Source organism: Stegostoma tigrinum, chromosome 20 (assembly GCF_030684315.1).
Source record: "Stegostoma tigrinum isolate sSteTig4 chromosome 20, sSteTig4.hap1, whole genome shotgun sequence".
Classification (NCBI taxonomy): domain Eukaryota; kingdom Metazoa; phylum Chordata; class Chondrichthyes; order Orectolobiformes; family Stegostomatidae; genus Stegostoma; species Stegostoma tigrinum.
Genome location: NC_081373.1, coordinates 44,126,537 through 44,153,613, shown reverse-complemented (window position 1 = coordinate 44,153,613; position 27,077 = coordinate 44,126,537). Strand labels below are relative to the sequence as shown.

Sequence of the window (27,077 nt, the reverse complement as noted above, 5' to 3'; positions counted from 1 at the left end):
ACTTTACTGAGGGAGGAATAAGGTTCACAGCTCAATATTATGAAATATAGAATCTTTAGGCAAGACACGGAGGAATGTAAATCAGTAGATGGTGTTCCAAATATTGATCATGGAGTCCATTAATTGAATTAGGAGAAATGACATATTAGAAGGGCCCTCAACTGAAGTGGATACTCTCATTCATTTTTGGGAGTTTACTATAAACCCCAAAACAGCCAGGGGTTGTAGAAAATTTCAGACATGTAAAATCAATAGAGTAATTGTAGCAGGGCTTTTCAAGTGCCCCCGTATAAACTGATACAGACAAAGTCTGAAAGGCTTAAAGGTAATGGAATTCTTAAAGTGTATCCAGTAAAGCTGCTCAAGCACCCAGTCAAAAATGCAACAAGCAATGAGGCAGTGCTGAACATAATCTTAAAGAATGAAGCTCGGCAACTAGAAGTGTCACTGGGAAAGCATTTTGGTGATTGTAGCCATAACTTCGATAAGCTTTAAGGTAGCCATGGAAAAGAACAAAGATGGAGAGAAATAAAGGTTTTGAGTTGGGGCAAAGCCAATTTTAACATGAAAAGACAGGAATGGACTGGGAGCAGCAAATTATAGCAACATCTACATCAGAGCAGTGGGACTCTTTCAAAAAGAAAAGAACAATCGTTCAGGGCCTGTCTGTAAAGGTGAAGAGTGGGATCAAAAATTCCAGAGAACCCTGGATATCAAGGAATTTACAGGATCAGACAAGGAAAAGGGGAGCTGCTTATAGACTACTATTTGGGTTGTTTGAAAAATTAATTAGGAAAGAGAAGAGGAGTCATGAAAAACACTGATGGGTAAGATAGAGAAAAATCCAAAGGTATTCTCTAAATCAGGACAAGAATCCAACTAGGAAAAGGTTGAAATTCTTTAGGAGCTTAAGTGACAAACAACGTATGGAGTTGGATGATATTGGTAAGACTTTACCATTGTACCCGGTGTGGCTTCCTCTACATTGGGGAAACCAAGCAACGGCTTGGGGACCGCTTTGCAGAACACCTCCGCTCGGTTTGCAATAAACAACTGCACCTCCCAGTCGCAAACCATTTCCACTCCCCCTCCCATTCTTTAGATGACATGTCCATCATGGGCCTCCTGCAGTGCCACAATGATGCCACCAGAAGGTTACAGGAACAGCAACTCATATTCAGCTTGGGAACCCTGCAGCCCAATGGTATCAATGTGGACTTCACCAGCTTCAAAATCTCCCTTTCCCCCACCGCATCCCAAAACCAGCCCAGCTCATCCCCTCCCCCCACTGCATCCCAAAACCAGCCCAGCCTGTCTCTGCCTCCCTAACCTGTTCTTCATCTCACCCATCCCTTCCTCCCACCCCAAGCCACACCTCCATTTCCTACCTACTAACCTCATCCCACCTCCTTGACCTGTCCGTCTTCCCTGGACTGACCTATCCCCACCCTACCTCCCCACCTATACTCTCCTCTCCACCTATCTTCTTTTTCTCTCCATCTTCGGTCCGCTTCCCCCTCTCTCCCTATTTATTCCAGAACCCTCACCCCATCCCCCTCTCTGATGTAGGGTCCAGGCCCGAAACGTCAGCTTTTGTGCTCCTGAGATGCTGCTTAGCCTGCTGTGTTCATCCAGCTTCACACTTTATTATCTAGGTAAGACTTTAAATGAGTACCTTACATTTGTATTCACAATAGAGAAGAATGATATAGGTATATAAATCAGGACAGAGGACTGTGACATACTTGAACAAATTATAAGTGAGTGGGAGGAGGTATAGCTGCATTTAAAATAGGACAAGTCCCCAGGCCCAGATAAAATGTAACCTAGGATACCATGCGAGGCCAGGGAGGAGATTGTGCGGACTCTGACGTTCATTTTCAAATCCTCCCTGGACACAGGTGAGGTGTTAGAGGACAGGAGGGCAGTTAATGTGGTTACATTAATCAAGAAGCATGGGAGAGAAAAGCCATGTAACTCAGTTGCTTTTGTAACCGATAGTCTGTTTCAGTGAGTGTACTGCAGGATTTGGTACTGGGTCCTTTGCTTTTGTAGTGTACATTAGTAATTTAAACATGTAGGTAGCTTGATCAGTAATTTTGCAGGCGATTATGAAAATTGGCATGATAATCAGCAAGGAGGAAATCCTCAGGCTATAGGATGATGTAGATAAGCTGGTCAGATGGGCAGGACATTGTTAAATTAATTTTACTCCTTAGTGTGCATGCCCATAGATTCTTGAAGGCAGCAGGACAAGTGGATAAGGTAGTCAAGAAGGCATGTTAAGGAATACAAGTGCAGGCAGATTATGATGAAGCTGTATAAGACATTATTTAAGCCACAGCTGGAGGTCTGAGTGCAGTTTGTTTGCCACATACAGGAATAATGTGATTGCTCTAGAGCAGGTTCAAAGGAGATTTACCAAATTTTTGTCTGGACTGGAGCTTGACAGCTATGAAGAAAGACGACAAAAGTTGGGTGGTTTTCCTTAGAACAATTGGTAGTAAGTTTTTACCAGATATTGGTGTCATGCTTCAAGAACAACTTCAAAATGTTTTTATGGCATTTTCTTCGCCCTACCCTAGAATATTGAAGAGATGACAAAACAAAACAGTGTAGGGGAGGCGCCTTGCAGCCACCATGACACAGTGTCCAATCCAATTTTGATAGAGTATGTTACCAGCCTATTTTTTGATTATATGCAGTACAAAACGGAAACCTGAATCATTGATTGTAGACCCACCAGTGGAAATTAGCCAGGTCATTCAGCTGTTAAGTAACACAAAGCACTTTGAAATAAAATGACAAACTATACAGACACAATGCAGTTTCCCATGAAACATTTTCTCAGCACATTTTCCATCAGTGTTCCATTTCAACTTGCTTAATATATTACTGCACCTAGCTTTTGGAAATACTTTGTTAGCATCAGAACTACGACATATTTTAGAATACACTTAATATAATGATCATAATGGAGAAATGTACATGGCATGTGTATTGCATGTGTACAAATGTAAGCAGCACACCTTCAATTTTGTCAACAGATTAAGGTGACTCAATGCAAATGTGCAAGCAGGCATGAGAAGATAACAGTGTCAGATAAATTCATGTGACAAACTATAAGCATTTAACCCTTCTGTCTACCATGTTAAAAGTTTGTCACAGCCATTTGCTAATAGATGAGAAACATGTTTATTGTCTGGTGCTAAACGCTAAGTTTCACATGAAACAGAATCAGACAGGGTCTGACTCATCTGGTACTGGCAACACAAGTCAGACAAAAATGGGAGAAACCACACTTTACTGGTAAAATGTGGCACATCACCATCTGGCAGCTTAACCAGTGGGTGATCCCTGTAATTTCATTTAAGTGGTGAATGTGAAACTAGTTATAGAAAACTTTGTGGTAAACTACTTTCAGGGCTTCTTCTGACTGCTGTTAGAAGTAACCTAGAACAAGATTGTGATTTAAAAAGTTAAAATTTAAGATTCACCAGGAAACCAATTAATGTGCCTTAAAATTTTACCTCTGACTCAATGGCATTTCGAGCAATGTAAAAGGCAATTTAAAATGCAGAACATTTATTATGTAAAGCCAATTTACCAAATTATTTCTCTGACTACATCCTGAAATGTTTAAATGCCTTAGTTTGAAACATCTAATATTTCAAACAGGAATAAGGCACCTCCTTCACTTAGAATTTTTTCTAAATCAGAAATGCTTTTGTACTAATTTAATGCTATTCTTTGTGTAGATGGTTCAATGCCTGACTAGAAAGTTCTATAAAATAAACTTCAGTAGCTCACTTGTAGCCTTTTCTCTTTTGAGGTATGTTCTTGTACCATTTAAAACACCACATGGAGGCATTCTAAATCAAAATCAAAGATTTGAGTAATACTTATTTCGCTCATTTCACATGGGAAACTGATGCCTGCTAGCTAGATCATCAATTTGTTCATTAAGTAATTAACATAGCACAAAGACATCGTAAAAACCAAAACTCCAACAAGCCTAAGATCAAGGAGCAAATTACCTTAGATGGTCGAATCTGAACTGAAAGCAAAAAATGCTGGAAATCACAGCAGGCCAGGCAGCATCCGTGGAAAGAGAGCAACCTAACATTTCAAGACTAGATAACTCCTCATCATAACTCTGAAGAGTCATCTAGACCCAAAATGTTAGCTTGCTGTCTCTTTGTCTCTCCTGACATGTTGTAATTTCCAGCGTTTTTTGTTTTCAAGACTCAGATCAATCAACCTGACTGAAGAGATGAATTCCAAAAAGATGTTCACAACCAGTCTGAAAAATCTTCAAATATGAAATTCAATTTCTCAACTACAGCGGCAAGTATTTGACAACAAAGACCTCTGCGAATCAACTAAAGTCTTATTGTCCAGAGCAATTACTGTCAATTCATGTACCACAGTGAGACTTGGACTGTGGATCAACAACACGTAGGAGCATCTGGGAAATTCCATCAGCAATGCCTTTGCTGTATTCTCTGGACTCAATAGAGGGACTATCAAACAAACACAAAAACAGGTGTCCCTCTTGAGGCCAGCTCTTCAGCCAAAACCCCTGCAAAATCCTCTATGATAGAATGGATTCTATGTCGATAAAATGTGGAGCTGGAGGAGCACACCAGGTCAGGCAACATCAGAGGAGCAGGAAAGTCAATGTTTCATGCCTGGACCCTTCATCAGGAACCATAGAATGGATTCTATGTTTGGATGGCTGCTAAGTATTTTCCCTACCAACAGTTGTTTTCTCACCTCTCAAAAGGTCACTGATCCAGGAAAGGACAAAGAAAATGCTCCAAAGACACTCTGAAGTTTTCCTTGAAGCGCGGCAGATTGCCATTAATGATCGATAGCAAACTCATACCAATCATTCAAAATGACGATAACTTATCCATCAAGCTGTTTCATCCTGAAGAGGCGGAGGGGCAGCAGAGAAGGAAACAAAAAAGAAGCAAATCCTGCATTCTGGATCCTGCTACTTCCTGGAATTTCCAGCGAAAAGTGATCAAAGATCTACATGCTGAGAATTGGCCTGTTCAGTCACATGAAGACCCACAGCAGAAACTCACAACAGTGTTGTCCTTGAATTGAGAGACAGCTAATATTGATTTTCTCCTTCCATTTAAGGTGTTATGAAAGGCTCCATATTTACTTATTCAACTTAATAGAAAAGGACAAAGAAAATTATTCCACATCGTAACATAGTTTCTTCTTCAAGCAGAATATTGTCAGTAATTCAGTTCCAGATGAGCACCGACTCCTTTTTAGCTGATGGGAAGAGGAAGAAGTGTGTACGTGATCGGGATTATGCCACCCTGAAGTTTACTGCATAAACTCATCTCCAATTTGACATAGTTGGATTGGTTATAGCCTCACTGAGAAATTTGAGTGCATTGTCATGGCTGTTGACCGTGGTTCAGTAAGTTATGTGGCCAGACTTGTCTGAAATCAATGAGATGATTCTTAGTAACTAAACCCTGTAAGGAACTAAATGATGAAGTTAGTGTGACTAAGGGGAAGAGTAGGCAGAGAGCAGATGATGAACGCAAAGGGACAGATGGTCTGAGGTGCATTTGTTTTAATGTGAGAAGTGTAGTAGGAAAGGCAGATGAACTTAGGGCTTGGATTAGTACCTGAGAGTATGATGTTATTGCTTACTGAGACTCGGTTGAGGGAAGGGCAAGAATAGCAACTCAGGGCAAGAATAGCAACTCAATTTCAGAATATAGTTGCTTCAGGCAAGATAGAGAGGGTAGTAAAAGGGGTGAAGGAGTTGCATTACTGGTCAAAGACGATATTACAGCTGTGCTGAAGGAGGACACTACGGAGGACTCAAGCAGTAAGGCAATATGGGCAGAGCTTAGAAATAGGAAGGGTACGGTAACAATGTTGGGGCTGTACCACAGGCCTCCCAACAGCGAGTGTGAGACAGAGGCACAAAATATGTAGACAGATTATGGAAAGGTGTAGGAGCAACAGGGTGGTGGTGATGGGAGATTTTAATTTCCCCAACATTGACTGGGATTCACTGTGTGTTTGGGGTTTAGATAGAGCAGAATTTGTAAGGAGCATCCAGGAGGGTTTTCTAGAGCAGGGAAGGGGCCATACTGGACCTGGTTTTGGGGAATGTGCCCAGCTAGGTGGTTGAAGTTGAAGTTTCAGTAGGGGATTACTTCGGGAATAATGATCACAATTCTGTAAGTCTTAGAATACTGATGGACGAAGACAGGAGTGGTCCTAAAGGAACAGTGCTGACTTGGGGGAAGGCCAACTATAGCAAAATTCAGCAGGAGCTGGGGTATGTGGATTGGGAGCAGCTGTTTGAGGGTAAATCCACGTTTGATATGTGGGAGGCTTTCAAAAAGAGGTTGATTAGAGTGCCAGACAGACATGTCCCTGAGAAAATGAGGGATAGAAAGGGCAAGATTAGGGAGCCATGGATGACAGGCGAAATTGTGAGACTAGCAATGAGGAAAAATGAAGCATACATAACGTCTAGGTGACTGAAAACAGACGAAGCTTTGGAAGAATATTGGGAATGTAGGACCAATTTGAAATGAGGAATTAAGAGGGCTAAAAGGGGTCATGAAATATCTTTAGCAAACAGGGTTAAGGAAAATCCCAAAGCCTTTTATGAATACATAAGGAGCAAGAGGGTAAGTAGAGAAAGGTTTGGCCCACTCAAAGACAAAGGAGGGAAGTTATGCGAGGAGTCAGAGAAAATGAGTGAGATTCTTAACAAGTACTTTGCAATTGTTTTCACCAAGGAGACGGACATGACAGATTTTAAGGTTAGGCATAGACGTTTGATTACTCTAGGTCAAGTTGGCATAAGAGGGGGGAAGTGTTGGGTGTTCGAAATGGCATGCGGGTGGACAAGTCTCCAGGTCCAGATGGGATCTATCCCAGGTTACTGAGAGGAAATAGCTGGGGCCTTAACATATATCTTTGCAGCATCCTTGAGAACAAGTGAGGCCCTGGAGAACTAGAGAATTGCTAATGTCGTCCCCTTGTTTAAGAAGGGTAGCAAGGATAATCCAGGTAATTATAGACCAGTGAGCCTGACGTCAGTGGTGGGGAAGCTGCTGGAGAAGATACTGAGGAATAGGATCTGTTTACATTTGGAAGAAAATGGGCTTATTAATGATAGGCAGCATGGTTTTGTGCAGGAAAGGTCATGTTTTCCAACTTGATAGAATTCTTTAAGGAAGCGACAAAGTTGATACATGTGGAAGGGCGGTAGATGTCATATGCATGGACTTCATTAAGGCGTTTGATAAGGTCCCCATGGTAGGCTAATGAAGAAAGTGAAGTCTCATGGGGTCTAGGGTGTACTAGCTAGATGGATAGAGAACTGGCTGGGCAACAGCAGACAGAGAGTTGTAGTGGAAGGGAGTTTCTCAAAATGGAGAACTATGACTAGTGGTGTTCCACAGGGATCTGTGTTGGGACCACTGTTGTTTGTGATATACATAAATTATCTGGAGGAAGGTATAGATGGTCTGATTAGTAAGTTTGCAAATGACTCTAAGATTGGTGGAGTGGCAGATAGTGAAGAAAATTGTCGGAGAATGCTGCAGAATATAGATTGATTGGAGAGTTGGGCGGAGAAATGGCAGGTGGAGTTCAATCCAGGCAAATGCAAGGTGATGCATTTTGGAAGATCCAATTCAAGAGCGAATTACATGGTAAATGGAAAATCCCTGGGGAAAATTGATGTACAGAGAGATCTCGGTGTTCAGGTCCTTTGTACCATGAGGGTGGCAACACAGGTCGATAGAATAGTCAACAAGATGTATGGCAGGCTTTCATTCATCGGACGGGGTATTGATTACAAGAGTTGGCAGGTCATGTTACAGTTGTGTAGGACTTTCGTTCGACCATATTTGGAATACTGTGTACAGTTCTGGTCGCCACATTACCAAAAGGATGTGGACACTTTGCAGAGGAGGTTCACCAGGATGTTGCCTGGTGTGGAGGGTGCTAGATATGAAGCGAGGTTGAGTAGATTAGGATTATTTACATTAGAAATATGGAGGTTGAGGGGGCACCTGATTGAGGTCTACAGAATCATGATAGGTATAAATGGGGTGGATAGCAGGAAGCTTTTTCCCAGAGTTGGGGACTCAATTACTAGGGGTCACGATTTCAAGGTGAGGGGAGAAAAGTTTAAGGGAGATATGCATGGAAAGTTCTTTACGCAGAGGATGGGGGGGTGCCTGGAACGCGTTGCCAGCAGAGGTGGTACAGGTGGGCATGTTAGTGTAATTTAAGATATATCTAGACATATACATGAATGGGCAGGGAGCAGAGGAATACAGATCCTTGGAAAATAGACAACAGGTTTAGATAGAGGATCTGGATCGACGCAGGCTTGGTGGGCCGAAGGGCCTGTTCCTGTGCTGTAATTTTCTTTGTCCTTTGTTCTTGTGAGGATCAAGTATGGCATTTTACTAAGCCTATTTAGCATGATGAGATTTATTCTTCTTGAAAAAATATAAATCAATAAATATTCTATAAATTGGCCTAATGCAGTGTTATTTTGTTTGTTTTTAATTTCGGAATTATGACCAATTTGAGGTGAATTCTACCATTCAGATTCTAAGTCCCACATCAGGTATAAAAGTTTGCATCACTTCTGATTGTTTATTGATTGGCTGTTCTTGTTTAATTGTGCTATTTTCCACTCAGTACACCTGGATGCATGAGTAGGATTTTGCAGCAGGAGCAAGCTAGAAATCCTCATCCGTGACAGTACCTCCTGTGGTTGAAGACCCTGCTATCATATTTAAAGGGTGCCTGGACAAACACCCTGCAAGCCAGAGGTATCATGCAGAGTCTGGGAGTGGATGCTTGCAGTTAGGCATTCTGGCCCTTCCACCCTTCCCCAGTCAGCTTGCCTGCTTTGACCAGATAGCTTCACCCTTGGTCACTGTCCTGGACCTGTGCTCATTACATTTCAGCTTCTGTCCCTTGATTGTCCTTTCTGTCCTGTGCAATTTTGAATATCATCAACTGTTTTTAACCATGGCATGGCATAGGTGAACACTCCCCAACGAGGATAAATCAGCAGTCGGATAGCTGAAAACCAAATTGTTCACTTGCACAGAACTTAATTGGAAAGGTAAACTTAATTCTGGCAAGCTGGCCTTTAGGTGGTAAGTATGCCAAAAGACATCACAACACTCACTGTCGGGAAACTTGACTTGCAGTTAAAGTATGGAGAGTTGAATTGGTTAAGATCATTCATCATTGTGTTCTGAATTTTAGCCACTTGTCCAATTAAAGCTCCTCCATGTGCCTTTCTTCCTCTAAGAAGACAGTGAGTGATAAGATTGTCAGGCAGGTAACATTGGCTGGTCCAACTAGCTTGTCCTATATATGTTGTGAAGCCGTTATGCATTGAGTTCTGTCGTCCCCTGAGAAAAGTAAAACAACAGATCAAAGTGCAAGACACGGTAGGAAAGTAAGTTTGGAAACATATTTTTAGTACTTATAAGCGTTCAGAACTCATAAACTGAGCATTAAGGGGGTTGTGATGCAGGAGAACAGGACGTCTAATCTGTTTCTTACCTTGAGTAATTCGAATGCACCATCCGTGACTCTTCCAACTTAGCAAAGAGAAGTAATTTGTTAGTGTCTGCAAAATGTAGTCACTTTATTTGTTATTTTATGAACCTAAATTGGGAATCTATGGTTCTCTATAGCACACATACAAAGGAGCTTTAAGGCTATTTGGCTAGCTAAGGTATCTTTAAACAGGGAAATTTTCTTGAGTCCCTTCACTGCAACTTTTCAGTGGCCTCGATATCACCCATGGTGCAAGAGAGCCAGAACTGTACACAGTATTTTAAATGAAGCGAGGCGATGGTTACTATCCTTGACATCAAGACTGCACTTTACTGAATTTGGCATCAAAGACCCCCAACAAAAATGAAGTCACTGGGAATCAAGGAATAAATACTCTGTTGGGTTGAGTTGTGCCTAGCACAAAGGAAGATGATATAGTTGTCAGTTATCTCAGCCCCAGGAAATCACAGCAGTAATTCTTCAGGGAAGTGACCTGGGTCCAACAATATTCAACTGCTGTGTGAGTGATCTTTCCTTCATCATAAAGCCAGAAATGGGATGTTCGCTGATGATTGCACAGTATTCATTTGTGACTCCTCATGCTGAAGCAGTTCACAATCTTATGCAGTAAGATGTGGATAACATTCATCGCTAACCATTATTCGTTTCATACGTGTGCCGAATAATGACCATCTCAAATAAGAGAAAATCCAACCACCTTGTTACCCAGTGGCATTATGATTGCTGAATTCCCCACTATCAACATCCTGGGGTAACAATGGTCAGAAGATGAACTGGACCAACCGTATAAATCATGTGGCTGCAAGAGCAGGTCAAAATTCAGTGGTTAATAATTCCTTCTGACTCTCAAGTCTATCTACCATCTACAAGACACATGTCCGGAATGTCGTGGAATACTTTCCTTTGTCATGACAAGTACAGCTCCAGTAGTACTCGGGAAGTTCCACACCATCCAGGACAAAGCAGTTCATTTGAAGGCTACTTTAAGTATTCACTCACTCCACCAACAATGCACAGAGCCTTCCAAACCTGTGACCTCTATCAGTTAGATAGAATGACATTGAAGCAAATGCATAGAAACATCACCATTCACCGGTTCCTCTCCAAGCGACACACCATTCTGACTTGGAATTTTATTACCATTCCTTCACTGTTGTTAGGGAAAATTTCCTGGTATTCAGTTTCTAACAGTACTGTATGTGCACCTTTTTGATTGCAACAGATTACGAAGACAGCTCACCACAACCTTATAAAAGGCAATTGGAGAGGAGTAACAAATGGTAGCCCAGCTAGTGAAGCCCACAGCCTGTGAAAATTTTATTTTAATGCCATGGTGCCTAAATCATATTTTGCATGACATAATAACCTGAACCATGCAATAACAATTTGTCCTACAAAAAGTGCTGAATATGTGCTGTTTACCTCCAGGTATACTAACATTTGAAATAAGTCGCTTACTGCTTTACTGTATTTTAGTTATGCATGGATCACTTTGCCCTGAAGCACATGCACACTCACTTGATGCAAACGAAAAACGAGGCCGCAAAAATAAAGAATACCAGTCAGTGGTAAAGCGTCCTTCCTGCTATTGACCCCTCTCCTTCACCCCCAAATGGTAACAGCTCTTCAATGAATCCAAACCGTTGAAAAAGGTGGAAGGTTTGTCAAATATACATTGCAATTGTTGTGCAGCTCAGTGGTATCCAGTTAAAATACAATTGTGTGGTGTGGCACTGCTCATATAAATACCCATCAGGAAAACGAAGTTAGATGTATTAATTATTCCTTTGAACTGAGTTATTGTGCATGAAACTTTACGAATAACTTTTCAGATTGACAATTATGTCCGTGTAGCATTATTTCTTGAGCTAACTGTGATCTCTTAATCTGTTTTTTCCAGGTTGGACAATACACTCGAAGAAATTATATTTAAGTTGGTGCCTGGTCTTAAGGAAAGTAAGTGAAAAGATCCATGAAATTCTTAATTGATCATTCAAATGTTTAATAGACACAATCCTATTAAATATCCGATCAGCTAAAGATTCTGTACACCACACCAGTTAGACAGAATGATGAAGAAGGTGTTTGGTATGCCAGCCTTTATTGATCAGTGCATTGAGTGTAGGAGTTGGGAAGTCATGTTGCAGCTGTACAAGTCATTTGTTAGGCCACTTTTGGAATACTGTGTGCAGTTCTGGTCTCTTTGCTGTAGGAAGGATGTTGTGAAACTTGAAAGGGTTCAGAAAAGAGTTACTCAGCATGTTGCCAGAGTTGGAGGGTTTAAGCTTTAGGAAGAGGCTGAATAGGCTGGGTCTGTTTTCCCTGGAGCGTCGGAGACTGAGGAATGACCTTATAGAGATTTATAAAATCACAAGGGCCATGAATAGGGTTAATAGACAAGGTCTTTTCCACGGGGTTGGAGAGTCCAAAACTATAGATCATAGGTTTAAGGTAAGAGGAGAAAGATTTAAAAGATACCTAAAGGCCAACATTTTCACCCAGAGGGTGGTGCACGTGTGGAATGAGCTGCTAGAGAAAGCGGTGGAGGCTGGTACAATTCAACATTTAAAATACATCGGTTTGGGTATATGAATAGAAAGGGTTCAGAGGGATATGAGCCAAATGCAGGCAAACGGGACTAGATTTATTTAGGATATCTGGTTGGCTTGGACAAATTGGGCTGAAGGATCTATTTCCATGCTGTATCTCTATTGCTTTACAAAGCTTTAGAAATACTTTTGAAAATTTCAATTTTGCACAATTATTAACTTAGCCATGTTCTAAGTACCCATATTTATAATCTCAAACAATAGGTATTTTTAAGTAGTTGCAGAGACAATGGCTAGTTTGGATTATATGTTTGTTTTTTCTGACAAATAGCCAAGCATCAGTCCCATTAATTAATATTTTCCAAGCAAATTTTAAAATTAATATTTATTTGTTGCTTTCATTTGCCCCCGACATATAGCCATCTGACAGTGGCACTAAAGCTGGGATCGTAATACATTTTCTCCACAGAGAAGTGCATGGTCTTTGTTCAGTTCCTCCTTGAAGGAACAGCTGAGTTTGGGAGTTGACTGTTTAGGAGAAACTAATGTGAAATGCATGTTATACTACTCTTTGAGGCAAACATTGCAGTATGAGCAATACAGCCACCCACAGCACTCACTCCAAAAAGTTGTTTTGTCGCTGATGATTGTCAATGTAGATTGTGATTCAAATCTGTTGCTGGTGAAATATTAAAGCAAAGTTTGCTGCATTGAATTGAGATATGTGTATGTTTTGCTACTGAGGTGTGCATTGTTTGCTTTTTGAATAATGACACTGCTTTCTACTTCAGAAATCAAAGACAACATCCACTTAAAAATGAAAATAACGGAGCAGAGTTCAAATTTGTGATTTCTGATGTGAAAGTTATTGATGTCATTGACAAAAAGGGCATTTATTTGTGAAACCAGCTTAGTGCCGACTTGGCTTACTAAAGGCCGCTTTATCCTTTCCTTGTTAAAATACTTAAAAGAAGTACTTTGTGAATAAGTGAACAAACAAAGTAGAAAGCAGTCCATTGACCTCTATCACGTTTTTACTCCTACTTTGCCTTCTTTCTAGATTAAAACAAGCCCAGGTGCTATGTAACTAAAAAGGGGTGCACATAAATGGGCGGCACGGTGGCTCAGTGGTTAGCACTGCAGCCTCACAGCACCAGGGACCCGGGTTCGACTCCACCCTCGGGCAACTGTCTGTGCGGAGTTTGTACATTCTCTCCGTGTCTGCGTGGGTTTTCTCCGGGTGCTCTGGTTTCCTCCCACAATCCAAAGATATGCAGGCTAGGCGGATTGGCCGTGCTAAATTGCCCGTAGTGTTCAGGGGTCTGTGGGTTATAGGGGGATGGGTCTGGGTGGGATGCTGCAAGAAGCAGTGTGGACTTGTTGGGCCGAAGGGCCTGTTTCCACACTGTAGGGAATCTAATCTAATCTAATCTAATCTAAATGCTAAATTTTGATTAGATGATATTCAAGAGAAAATTGTGCAATTTTACATTACAAAACTTGAATTCATTTTTATCATCACTAAGAATTGTTGCAGTAGCGTGGAGATAGATCAGAAGTATATTTTCCCATTGATGGGATGTGTGGATTGCTGACAACACTAGCATTGGAAAAATTAATAGTGAGCTACCTTCTTGTTTCAATCTGTCTGGCATAGGCACACCTGCAGTACTGTAAGAAAGGAAGCTGCAGGCTTTTGATTTAGCATTGTGAAGGAACAGCAATATAGGACTGGATTCTATATGGCACTGCCAAGTGTGGTTTTGGAAGGATTCACACAAAATGGGGCAAGTGCCCAGCCAGCAACCTTCCTGTATTCCCCTGAATGCGTCCCCAGAACATAGTTGGTGAAATTGGCAGCCTGCATGCTACATTTAAATATATTATTAAAAGTAATTTGAGCTTATTAATATATATGCTGCCCATGCTATAACATTGTTGGCATAGGCAGGTGAGTGGGAGCAAGCAGCCTGTGTTTTTAATAGGGCAGGGAGGAAGGGTAATACTATCCCTGAGGGGGATACCTTTTGCAGATTGGATAGGACACTCCTCCCACCCCTACTTCCGAGATATCTGCTAAAGCCACCGTACTCTCCCTTCCTTTCACTAGGTGACAAAATCCTCCTTGCTCAATACCATGGATTTTCCTCAGTTAGGGACCCCTTGGACTTACTTTTTGAGACTGGCAGCAGTCCCAACAGCATCCAGTATCAACCTCTCAGTGCTTCTGGTAGTGCTGGCTCTACAGATTGGCTGGCCTGTGGATTTCCCTCCACTGAGGAGCGGAATCCCAATTCAGGCTGCTCACAGCACGTCATAGCTGCAGAGCAGACAATTGAGTGGCAGGGCTGGTGGGCCATCAATCCACCCTAAAAACTTCTGGCCATGGTTCCAAATCCAGTAAAACGTGTGGCTTCTGCTTGTGATTGGAACCTGCATGTGATTATGTTCCCTGTAGAGAAAGAGAGGCAGGAGACCAGGCTGATGTGAGAGGGAATGGTTGCAGAGGGTTTCTCAGTACAAATGAGTTGCATTCAAGATGCAATTTTCTATCAATTCCACGCAAAAGTGCAGTGTACGTCGCTGAACATCTATGCATGGAATCTATAAATATTTCATAGAATCCATATGGTGTGGAAACAGGCTATTCAGCCCAACAAGTTCACATCAACTCTCTGAAAAGCATCCCACCCAGACCCATCCTGTTATCCTGTAACCCATTTCCCATGGCTAATGCTCTTAACCCACACATCCCTGAATTCTATGAGAATTTTTTTTTAAGCATGGCCTAGACTGAAATGTCAGCCTTCCTGCTCCTCTGCTGCTTGGCCTGCTGTGTTCATCTAGCTCTACAGTTATAACGGATTCTCCAGCATCTGCAGTTCCTACTATCTCTGAAACCATCTAATTTGCACATCTTTGGACTGTGGGAGGAAACTGGAGCACCCAAAAAAAAACCCATGCAGACACAGGGAGAACGTTGCCTGTGGATGGAATTGAATTTGGGTCCCTGGCGCTATGAGGCAGCAGTGCTAACCAGTGAGCCACAGTGCCACCCATGTACAGTCTGTCCTTTAAGTTTGTTTAGGAGATGAAGTTTTAAGTGCCTTTTTGTTTTAAAGGGTAGCTGCAACAATATAGTGCTGTTATACTAAATGTGTGTATTTCCAACATACATATGAGCATTCAAATGCCATAATGATGGAAATTCTGAATTGTAAGTGTTCAGTAGCTTTGTAAAAATAATAGGTTTGCATATTTGTTGGAATGCATATTTGCAACACACAAAAATTGAAACTGGAAATTATATTTACAGAACTTAAACTGTTACACCAAATGTAGCAGATATTATAGTGCTAGATGGGTGTTTGAAAAAGCAGATAATTATTTTGCTGTTTTACTTCAGGTTGTTAGGCAGGAGCTACCAGTGAAGGTTCATGTGCTTGCAAGCTGTCCATTTATTGAAAAACTGTGTCGTTGTTTGCTGAGCCTAGCCCTAAAACAAAAACCGTGAGACATCAATAGATGAGAAGCATCTTTTGACATGATAAATCTTTGCTGTGCCATTTTGATGAGCTTTACATATTCTCAAACTGGATTAATAAAATATTTGCTGCTCTGCCCTTTCTGCAGCCATCTCAATGCTTGTGAAGTGTGAACACCTCCTGATTGCTTGTCTTTCTTTCAACAAAGTTAATGTGTTGGGATTGCATAGAAACTTTGGAAGAAAGCTGTCATGCACCCAGTACCTTGCCTGGTGCTGTTTATTCTACAAAGTAATTGGCTTGATGAAAACGAAAACATCCCTTTGAGTTCCTCTTAAAACATTTAACATTTAGTGATGTTTGGTAAAACAAAAATCTTCGTGGGATCTCACTTTTCCACCTGGAGGCGTATCATGAAATGAAATCCTACTATGTTGGCTTTGAAACTTTTTAACTTGTTAATTGAAAAATATGTTAACAATTTTAACGAATACTTATGTTCTTTTGGCCAGTGGAAAAGCGGCAAGAAGAAGAATTCTGGAAAAAAAATAAACCACAAGAGAATGGAGAAGGTAAGTTGAACAGAATTGACCTAAAGGTCTTGTAACCAACCTTCAATTAATATACACTCTTTGCTGTTGCCTCTGAGTAGCTTGATTTATTTTCAGGGGATTCGTAAAGGTAGCCATTGGTAGAGAGGAAAATTTAAAGCTAGTATGATTCCAACTCTGTATTTCAGGAGCTTAAAACAGCCCACACTTCCTTTGCTTAAAATTATTGATCTTTTTTGGCCTCTTAAGCCATTCAGTCTCCCTTTAACTGAGAATATCGTTCCCCACATGCACCTTTCTGCTATTGTATATGATCAAGCACAAATGCTTAATTTGGACTTATTTGTCTTCCCAGTTTCCATCCTTACCAATAAGGAATCTCTTTTATGCAGTGAGCAATTCCCACCTTAGAGAAAACAATGAGCAAGGACTTGAATGTATGGAGGGTTTGAGTAATAAGGAGAGGCTGGATAGGCTGGGACTTTTTTCCCCTGGAGTATAGGAGGTTAAGGGGTGACCTTATAGAGGTTTATTAAAAAAAAAGAGACTTAGATAAGATGAATAGTAAAGGTCTTTCCCCTAGTGTGGGGGAATTCAAAACTAGAATTGGTAAGTTTAAAGTGAGAGGGTAAAGATTTAAAAGAGATGTGAGGGGCAACTCTTTTTCAACAGAGGATGGTGTGACCTGGAATGACCTGCCAGAGGAACAAGTAGATGCAGGTATAATTACAGCATTTAAAAGACATTTAGACAGGTATAGGTCAAACACAGGCAAACAGAACTAATTTAGGTTGGGAAACCTTGTCGTCATAGACGAGTTGGACAGAAGGATCTATTTCTCTGCTGTATGACTCTTTAACTGCTGTGAAATTATTTTAGAAACAAGCCAATTGCATTCCAAAATCAAATATCACGAAAGATTTCTTTCAATAATATTTGTAGCACTTTGATTCAGGTAGATTGCTCACATTCAGGAATCTCTGTGAAATGCTGGATCTTACTGATAGTAGTAGGTGGAAGCATTAATTCAAGTCTAGTTAATTTTGCCAATTGGAAAAACTAATGCAGTTGAATTATCATCTTCAGTCTTTTGCATCAATTAGTCATCAATAGCAAAGATGCAAGAATAGATTATCTAAGAGCAGATCAGAGAGGGAAGAAACTTAGGAATACGCCAGCAAGCATGATCAAATCTTAACAAAGATAACAATGAAAGAAGACTAAAGGTTCTGTATCTGAATGCATGTAGCATTTACAACAAAACAAGCAAACAGTACTCATTGAAGTAAATAACCATGATCTGATAGCCATTACGAAGATGTAACTGGACGATGATGCTTGAATTCTGAATATTGAGGGGTATGTGACATTGAAGAAAAATAATAAGCTAGGTAATGGTGGAGGGGTAGCACTGTTTATGATGACATTAATGCAATAGTTAGTAACGACCTTGACTTTGGAGATCAAGATATCGAAATAGTTTGGGTGGACTTGAGGAATGGTAGGGGTAAGAAATCACTCGTGGGACTGGTGTACAGCACCCTAACAATAACCACAATATGAGACAACGCATACAGGAAGAAATATTGGGTGTGTGTGATAAAGGAACAGCAATAATCATGAGTGGCTGTCATCTATATCCAAACTTGAAAAATCAGATTGGCAGTAATAGCCTGGAAGAGGAGTCCATAGGATGCTTGCAAAATAGTTCCTTAGAGCAGCACACTTTGGAACTACCCAGATGCCAGGTTATATTAGATTTCATATTGTGTTAAGTGACAGAGTTAATTAAGGACCCCGGAATAAAGGCATTGCTTAGGTAGCAGCTACTACGACATGATTAAATGTTGCAACCTGTTTGAAAAGGTCAAGATCGTATCTAAGTCTAGTTTAAATTAAATAAGGGCAATTATATATCAATGAAAGTTGAGGTAGCTGAGGTAAACTAATGTACTAGGCTTGGGGATAGATCAGTAGAGACACCATATTAGGTCATTTAAAGAGATATTTCAGAATACCCAGAGTTAAATGTATTCCTACAATAAAGGAGGAAATCTAAAGGTAGGATCCACCATGCATGGTTAACTAAAGAAGTTAGGGAAAGCACCAAACTTAAGGAAAAAGTGTATAATGGCGAAAAGATAAGTGGCAGTTGGATGACATGAGCAAGATATAAAGAACAGCAGAAAATGAGTAAAAGGTTTATCAGGAGAAAGAAATTAAGAGGAAGTTAGCTAGGAATATAAAAACAGCAAGAGTTTCTATGAGTACAAAAGGAGAAGAGTAATTAATGTGAGTGCTGATGATCTAGAGAGTGAGCATGGGGAGTCAATAGTAAATAAGCAAATGGTGGATGAAATGAACAAATTTTAATTATGTGTTCATTACAGGGGATATAAACAGTATTCCAGTAATTTGCACAAATCAGGAAGTGAAAGGGAGCGAGCAACTTAGGGAAATTATAAGGAACTGTTACCAAGCAAAATGAAGGAGCTGCAGGCTGACAAACATCAAACTCCAAATGGACATCATCTTTGGATCTTAAAAGAGGTTGCTGATGAGATTGTAGATGCATTGGTGCTAATTTTCCAAAATTCCCTAGATACAGCTGGGGATCCATCACACTGGAACATAAAAAATATAGCCACCTGTTCATAATGGGAGATAGACAGAAAACATGAAGTTTTAGGCCAGTTAGCTTGACATCTGACACGGAGAATGTATGAAGAATGTTCATTAAAGAGATTTAACTGCACATTTGGAAAAACTCCAGGTAATCAGGAGGAATCAGTATGGTTTGTCAAAAGAAAACCATGTTTAACCAATTTATTGGAGTTTTTTGAAGGAGGGACATATGGATAAAGTGTAGGGGAAGGGAGCTGTGCTATATTATATTTCCAGAAGGCAGTTGATGAGTGGCCTCATCAAAGGTTATTGCAGAAAATAAAAGCACACAGTGTAGGGGTAGAATATTAATATGGATAGAAGATTGACTGGCTGGCAGAAAACAGAGTATGTACAACGGTTCTTTGTCCAATTGGCACCTTCTGATGAGTAGAGGCCCACAGGGGTCTATGCTGGGGCCTTAACATTTTATAATGTAGATCAATGACTTAGATTGTTGATAGAGGGGAGAGAAGACATGGTATCTAAATACTTGAATGGCACTGAGACAGGCAAGAAGGCATTTTATGAAAAAGAGAAAAGGAAGTTGCAGATGGATATAGCTAGTTTGATTGAGCAAAAGTCTTGTGCATCAGTCATAAAAAGTTAATGGACAGTATTGTTTAATATAAAAGGATTTGGATATAAAATTAGGGATATTATGCTTCAGTTGTGGTCTCCTTATTTCAGGAAGGATTTTAATGCATTAAAGGCAGTTCAGAGGAGGTTGTCTGGATTGATGCCTGGAATAAGCAGGTTGACTTTTGTTGGACAGGCTGGACTTCTTTCTATCTCATTTTAGAAGAGTGAGGAATGACCAGATTGAAGTGTGTGTGATCCTGAGTAGCCTTGAAAAGGTGGATGTGAGAAGGATATTTCTTTTTGTTCATCAGTCCAGAACTAGAAGGCATTGTTACAAAATTAGGAGTTGCCTTTTCAGGTCAGAGTTGAGAATTTTTTCTCTCAAAGGGTTGTACAACTTTGAAATGTACTCCCTGAGAAGGCAGTGAAAGTGAGGTCATTGAGTACTTTTAACACAGAAGTGAATGGATTTTTGTTGGGCTAATGGATCACCAGTTAACAGGAATAGATGAAATATGGTATTAGAAACACAACCAGATTGGTCATGAACAAAAACAGAAGTTGCTGGGAAAGCTCAGCACGTCTGGCAGCGTCTGTCAAGAAAAAGAAAATCAGAGTTAACATTTTGGGTCTGGTGACTCTTCCTCAGAACTACTCTGAGAAAGGGTCACCAGACCCGAAACGTTAACTCTGATTTTTTTTCCTCACAGATGCTGCCAGACCTGCCGAGCTTTTCCTGCAACTTCTGTTTTTGTTCCTGATTTACGGCATCAGCAATTCTTTTGGTTTTTATTCAGATTGGCCATGATTTCATTGAATGGATGAACAGACCCAAGGATCTGAATGGTCTGTTTCAGCTCTTATTTCATACGTTCATACATATTTCTATTTGTATTGCTATTTAAATGAGGCATTATAGGCTCATGGGGAGTCATTTGGCTCACTTGGCTGGACAGCTAGTTTACAATGGATTCCAACAGTGTGGCTTCAGTTCTTGCAATAACTGGGATTACCATGAAGGTCCTGCCTTCTCAACCTCTCCCCTCACCTGAGGCATAGTGACCCTTGTCACCTCAGTCCAATGAGAGAGCAGCCCTTTGGTCCACTAGGCCAATGGCAACTTCAGTAGGCTCCTGATGAAGAGCAAAGAGACTTAAAAAGAAGAGGAAGAGAAAATGCATAATAAGTGTACAACAGTTTCTTAAGTCATGGACAGGATAAATTGAGCTTTAATCATGCTTGGTTGTTGGTGTTGAGATGTGGAAGATGTTTATACTGGGATCATTCAGACACCTGACCAAATATTGCTAGGTCGGCTGTAATGGCCTGGTGCAGCATAAAGCTTATGTTTAGTTTTAGCACTGTGTCATAACTCTAGCCCAAGGGACAAACACTTCTTTCCCTGATGTCAGTGTTTTCATGTTGCACATGATCTGTATGATAAATCAAACTGAGGTTGTCAAATTAGTGTTTATTACTAAAGCTGTGCTTTATATGTGATATCCAGCAAAGTCCTGCGGTTTCATTTTGAAGCATACTAGGGAAGGAATTCTATGAAGATGAAACTTTACAAAGTATAATTAATTGCTTTGGAAATTTGTACGCAAACAACTAACTCTGATCAACTGCACAGAAAATGTGTGTAAGATATTGGCAGCAATAAGTCATTTCACACAAACAATTTTAATACAACATGGAATGCTACAATTTCCCCTTCCGATAAATTATACTGTTATAAGTAACAATCAAAGATTAACTAGCAGGAGTATACCATTCAACCAGTAACTGATGAAATTTTCTTTCAATTCGTATCTGTTTTCAGCTAATTAACTTCAATCGCAAAGCTTTCAGTCATGTAGGGGTCTGTGTAAATCATTGAATATTTGATGCTATATTCTTTCAAATTTTATAATGATTATATGAGATAAAGAAGAACATTTTGGAAATAAAATATCACACCTCAGAAAATCACTTATGATAAAATTGTTGCCATGACTTATTTATTGAACATACTTTAAAATAATTATCTGTGCTTCTAAAAAGATAATGAAGGCCCCAAAGCCAAAAAAGCTAAAATAGAAGAGGAAGAGGACCAAGAAGATCAAGATTATCATAGAAGTGATCCACAGATTGCCATTTGCCTAGATTGCCTTCGCAACAATGGCCAATCAGGAGATAATACTGTAAAGGTATTGACACATCTTTTTCTTCACTTAAGAGTTTACTCTAAAATGGGGGTTTTTCTGGTGAATGTTAAAATAATCAATAGTGTTGATTTTAATGCCTTTGAGGCTTGCAGTAGAATTTATGTAGAACCAATGATGGGGATAAATGCCATTGAAAATCTTGCCAGACAAAGGTGGCTGTGACTGTCCATTCTAAGAACATAACACTGTTTTCTTCTCCTTCTATTTCTAAAACTCTTCGTGAAATATCATTGTGATTTAAATGCTTTTTTCACTCAGCAAGTGCTTGTCAGAAATAGTGAGTGGAATCTTGTGATGCTTCCCAAAGCAACTTACAGAGCAATTTATTGTGACCAATCCGCAGTCCTGCACATCTTTGAACTGTGGGAGGCAACTGAGGCACCCAGAGGAAACTCATGCAGACACAGGGAGAATTTGCAAACTCTGCACAGACAGCCACCCAAGGCTGGAATCAAGCCCAGGTCCCAGATGCTGTGAGGCAGCAGTACTAACTGTTGAGCCACTGTACTGCTCTGATAATAAGAGGCATAATATTTCTGAACTTTAGAAGTGGGTTGACCTTACTAACAGCAAATTTTAGGGAGCCCTTTTACATATACCTGCACACCATTAAAAGACCATCTCACCAGTCCATCATACTGGACTTGAAGTGGTAACTCTGTTTCTCTTTCCACAGATTCTGCCAGACTTGTTGAGTTTCTCCAGCATTTCAGATTTCCAGCTTCCACAGAATTTTGCTTTTATTTACAGTTGTTTTTCTTCTATACAGTGGTTAAAAACCTGTGCTGTCATTGTGCTTTTTGAATGTCTTATTTTTGTTTGCATACCATTATGCTTGGATCCAGGTCCCCCACCCTCAGCTGAGGTGCAGGCAGCCTGCTGACTGCCGTACAGTTTTGCCCTTGATTACTTTGGTGAAAATCCTCTGTTGTTCTGAGGCCTGGAATGCCCTGGCCTGCTGAGAGCCTCCTATACAAATGCAGGTTCCCCAAATTCAGCCTCTATGACCAAACCTGCTGGAGGTGATGGGGTTACAGTTAAAAAAGAGGTGGAGCAGCAGGCACCCTTGGAGTGTCCTAGCAACAACTCTCCAGGGTGCCTTGCTGGATCTCGTCTTTCCTGTATCTCGTCTTTCCTGTTGGTGCATGGCAGTATCTCCCCAGTTCCTTAAGGAGATGGACCCACTTGAACGGAGGTCAGGGCGCCTGCACCCCAGCCCCTTACCTAGTGATTGCTGCATGGCATCCATGGCTGCCATAATGGAGTAATGCTCTGGGTACATATCTGGCAGCTACTGTATATCCTGTTGGACGTGACTCTCCGCTGCAGTTACATCTTTTCCATGGAGACAGTCAAGTACTTACATGACAGAACCATGAAAGCAGGAAGAATTTGGAAAGGCTGTTCCACCTTCCACCTTTCACGTTAGTATGTGCTTGCACTGTGGCATTTCTGTCAGATGTTTTCCTTCCTGTCTTTGCATCTCTATCAGCTCTCTGATTCCTGAGGCTTGTCATCCATCTACATGAGAATTAGCAAGTGTCTGTTCTGCAGCAAATACCTGAGTGTCAGGAACTTTGGCTGTCACATTGTCTATCAACCATGGGCATGAGTCGGTGATACGCTCACTCTGAGCCAAATATAGAATGTGCATCTGCTCAGGTGAATGTGTCTGTGCTGATGGAGGATACATGTGAATGGCATGGTAAGGATTCTAAGCCACTATGTGCTGAGATGGGGGTAAAAGTAGAGCTGACAATTAGCTGTCTCTTTCTAGTTTAGGACATGTTGCAGGGGCCCGCAGTGAAGGCAGAAACACTTTGGTGATGGTTATGCAAATTCCTTCTCTAAATAATGCCTCAGGGATTAGTCCTGCATATCTGTTTATCAACAGCAGTCTGGAGGCATCCTTCCTTCTCTAAATAATGCCTCAGGGATTAGTCCTGCATATCTGTTTATCAACAGCAGTCTGGAGGCATCCTCCAGTTTCTCCATTTCACGCAGGCTTGGTCATGGTCCTCCTGGCATCTTTAACACCCTCCTCCTTAAAGAGGGTGAGCCTCCTGAAATTGTGCTCCCTCCATTTGTGAATGTTTTCCTGCTGCAGACAGATAGAAGGATTGTGTGTCATTCCAATGAGTGTATAAACAGTTTATGAGCATGCATACCCGTGGCAGCTCCTCATCTCTCCACTTTAATTACTTAACAACCACACAGCCCTGCAACTAAAAGAACATCTACATCTTAAATCAGCAAAATCCTTAATGTAAGACAAGATTTTTAATACTGAACAAGCTCAAATAGTCTATTTTACGTGTCAACAATGATTCCTAGAGTTTCCTTTTTTTATTCATGTTCCAACCAATCTTGATGCAACAGATTGTAACAGTGTATCGTGAGTAGATTTTCTCTTTCATCTAAAAGCCAAAGAGGAGCTTGTAGATATTTTCAATTAGTCTGTTCAGGCATATTATGACGCTCCTCTGGAGCAGGTTGGACTTGAAGCCGGGAGAGCTGGAGGGCTTGTACAGTAATGTATTTTTCCAAGCTATTGCCATCCAGCATACCACAATGGACAACAAGAAGTAACCAGAAAACAATTAGTTTCATTATATTACCTTCATTAACATAATTACACTTTACTATGGTCACTGGTCAATTTTATTTCTTTTCATGAATAGCCAAAGTGAGCTTGTGTTATTTTCTGCAACATATGGTTATCAGAATTTGAAGTTCAGCACATAAGAAACAGAGACCAAAATGCAATACCTAGTATGATGGACCTTAGCTGCTAACAGAATTCTTTTTGTTTTACCTCAACAGGGCTTAATGAAGAAATTTATTCGCTGCTCAACAAGAGTCACAGTGGGAACTATAAAAAAATTTCTGAGTTTGAAATTAAAACTTCCTAGCACTTGTGAGGTGAGACTGCAAAAGATCATAAGTTGAATGTTTAACTTTGTGAGCATTTGCTCTGTATATGTACACAATGGGAAAAAGAGTACCAGTGTAATGTGTTTAATTTAGTTATCCATTCATTTGATACACACAGACACTTGATGCTCTGACTCTGTCTTGAAAATGTTATTCATCGTCTTAAAATAGAATTTTGTTTTACGGACATTTTGTAGCTGCATGTAAGGCTAAAGATCACAATCCTTATTTTGAATGATCAGACCAATGCGCCTGACAAGATCATGGTACATACAGACACATACTTTAGACTATTGTGTCAACTTAAGCAAAATATGCCTGAATATAAATTTGTTTGTTTTTCCTCAGAGCTTCTTCTAGGCCTAATAAGATTGAAGTAACTGAATTATTGCTTAGTGTTTTTTTTATTCAACAAAGAAAATTGGAAGAGAATCTGGTATCTGATTCAATCAGCATATCCGTCAGTCTTCGTCAGTACTGTTCTCGGTTGTTCGGTGGAATTATTCAAATATATGTATGGTTTTGTGCACAGCTATTTTTAAAGATGATCCTGCATTTTATTTTCCTTGGTAACTGAGATTTACTAAACTTATTTTAAAAGGAAAAATATTTTTTAAATTTTTGTGTCTTACATTTGTCTCAACAAATTACTTGACTTTTAATATAGGATTTCAATAGCAATATATGAAGCACTAAAATGTAAAAGGTCACTGTCGTCATTAAGAAATGATAAGTAAATGTTTTTTTTAAATTAAGGAGAAACCAACCAATGCACCATTGCATCTTTCAACTGACTGAATGGGTAATTGCATTTGATTTGTGGGTGTTTTCCAGAGTATGAAGTGCCAGCCCTCGTTAACATGAAATAGGCCATTCTGGACTGCACAAAATCCTTCTTCATAATAATTGTTACAAGGGAGGCTGAGGAAAGACGATATCATCTGTGTGAACTTGCTACAAAAATGATATTTTTGACACCTTACTGATACGTTTATAATTTTGTAACCAATTAGGAATAGGGTAATGGACGTACTTAGAACAGAAAACATCATCCCAGATTTCATCTTCCTGTGAAAATTAATAACAGGAACACATAGTTTGAATCTGTTATTATAAAGGATCTTATAAGATAAAAACAACAAACAGTTTAAGCTTGATTTCCCTTGTCTTTGTCATAACAGTTTCTGGGGATATAGCCCAATATAGCAGATAAAGTGGGCCAGAACTGCTCGAATGAATTCCCCATCCCTAAATCTGCTCTTATGCATCTTCTGCTTTTCCCCTTACCCTTCATCTAGCCAGGGTGGTTTTAAGAATACAGCCAGATCACTTCTGCACACAAATACTGATATAGTTTAAACTCTATTCTGCAAACAGTAATTTATGCTAAATTTATTTAATTTTAGATCTGAGATTACTAGATATTAGTTTTCCAAAGGTATTACGAAGTATTGGGCAAAGGCAGGTATATGGAGTTGGGTCACAGATCAACCAAGGTATCAGCGAATATCAGATTAAATTCTAGGAGCAATATGACGTACTCATGTTCTTCTCTTTCAATGTAATATTAACCATATGCACACCCTTAAATGCCACTGCTTCAGTAAAGTGATACAGAGATCTGACCCTTCAGACTCCCTGTTAAAGCAACAGCTTGGTATAGTCATATTCATCGAATCATACTTCACAATGTTCCAGACATCACTGTTACCATCTGACAAACAGGTCAGCAGTACCAAAAGTAATGGACATGGTTGTTTACATATAAGGGGGACTCATCCTGGGAATCTATACGTTGACTGTGGATTCCATGAAGTTTCATGACATAAGTCAAAAATGTGCAAGGAAACTCTTGCTGTTACCATATAAAATCACTTCCCTAGCACTCAGCTGATGAATCAGGATTCCAGCAGGTTGAATACTAATGAAAGATGCACTGAGAGCTGCAAGAATGTGCTTGATTATGGATCCTCAATGTCCATTGTGAAGAATGGCTCAATCATACCACTTCTAACTGAGCTGGCCATCTCCTAAAGATCACAGTTGCTGTACTGGCTGTTTCGCAAGTGGTGATGGAACCAAAAAGAGGGAAAAACATGCTTAACTAGGTCCTCACCAATTGACCAGTCACCAGTGCATCTCATAACAGTAATGGTAAAATTGCCGTTGCAGTGTTCTTGTGGAGATTAAGCCCGATCTTCACATTGGAGTTTCCTTCCTTTCTGTTGTGTACCACTATCATCAAGTGTAGATGGAGTAGGTTACAACAGATCACGCAACTCGAGACTGGGCAGTCATAACACGTTGTAGGCCATCAGCAGTCATAGAATTGCATTCAACTGCAGTCTGCAACTTTGTCTTATCTGCCAGTCTACCTTTACCATAATACTGCAGGATCAACCCTAGTTAAATGAAGACTGCAGGAGGCCATGCTAGAAGACGCAACGGACATAACTACAAATGAGTTGTCCACTTGGTGAGACTACAACA

At 40.2% G+C, this 27,077-nt stretch overlaps 1 protein-coding gene across 3 annotated transcripts in view; it reads left to right on the top strand.

Moving 5' to 3' along the window:
- pcgf5b (polycomb group ring finger 5b) overlaps positions 1-27,077 on the top strand; it is a 151,217-nt gene that overhangs the window by 89,797 nt on the left and 34,343 nt on the right. For all 3 annotated transcript variants that reach the window (XM_048550604.2, XM_048550605.1, XM_048550606.1), the window contains exons 4-7: positions 11,516-11,571; positions 16,162-16,221; positions 21,490-21,635; positions 24,477-24,575. In XM_048550604.2, coding sequence (XP_048406561.1) covers positions 11,516-11,571; positions 16,162-16,221; positions 21,490-21,635; positions 24,477-24,575 — 361 coding nt within the window. The remainder of the gene's footprint in view (positions 1-11,515; positions 11,572-16,161; positions 16,222-21,489; positions 21,636-24,476; positions 24,576-27,077) is intronic.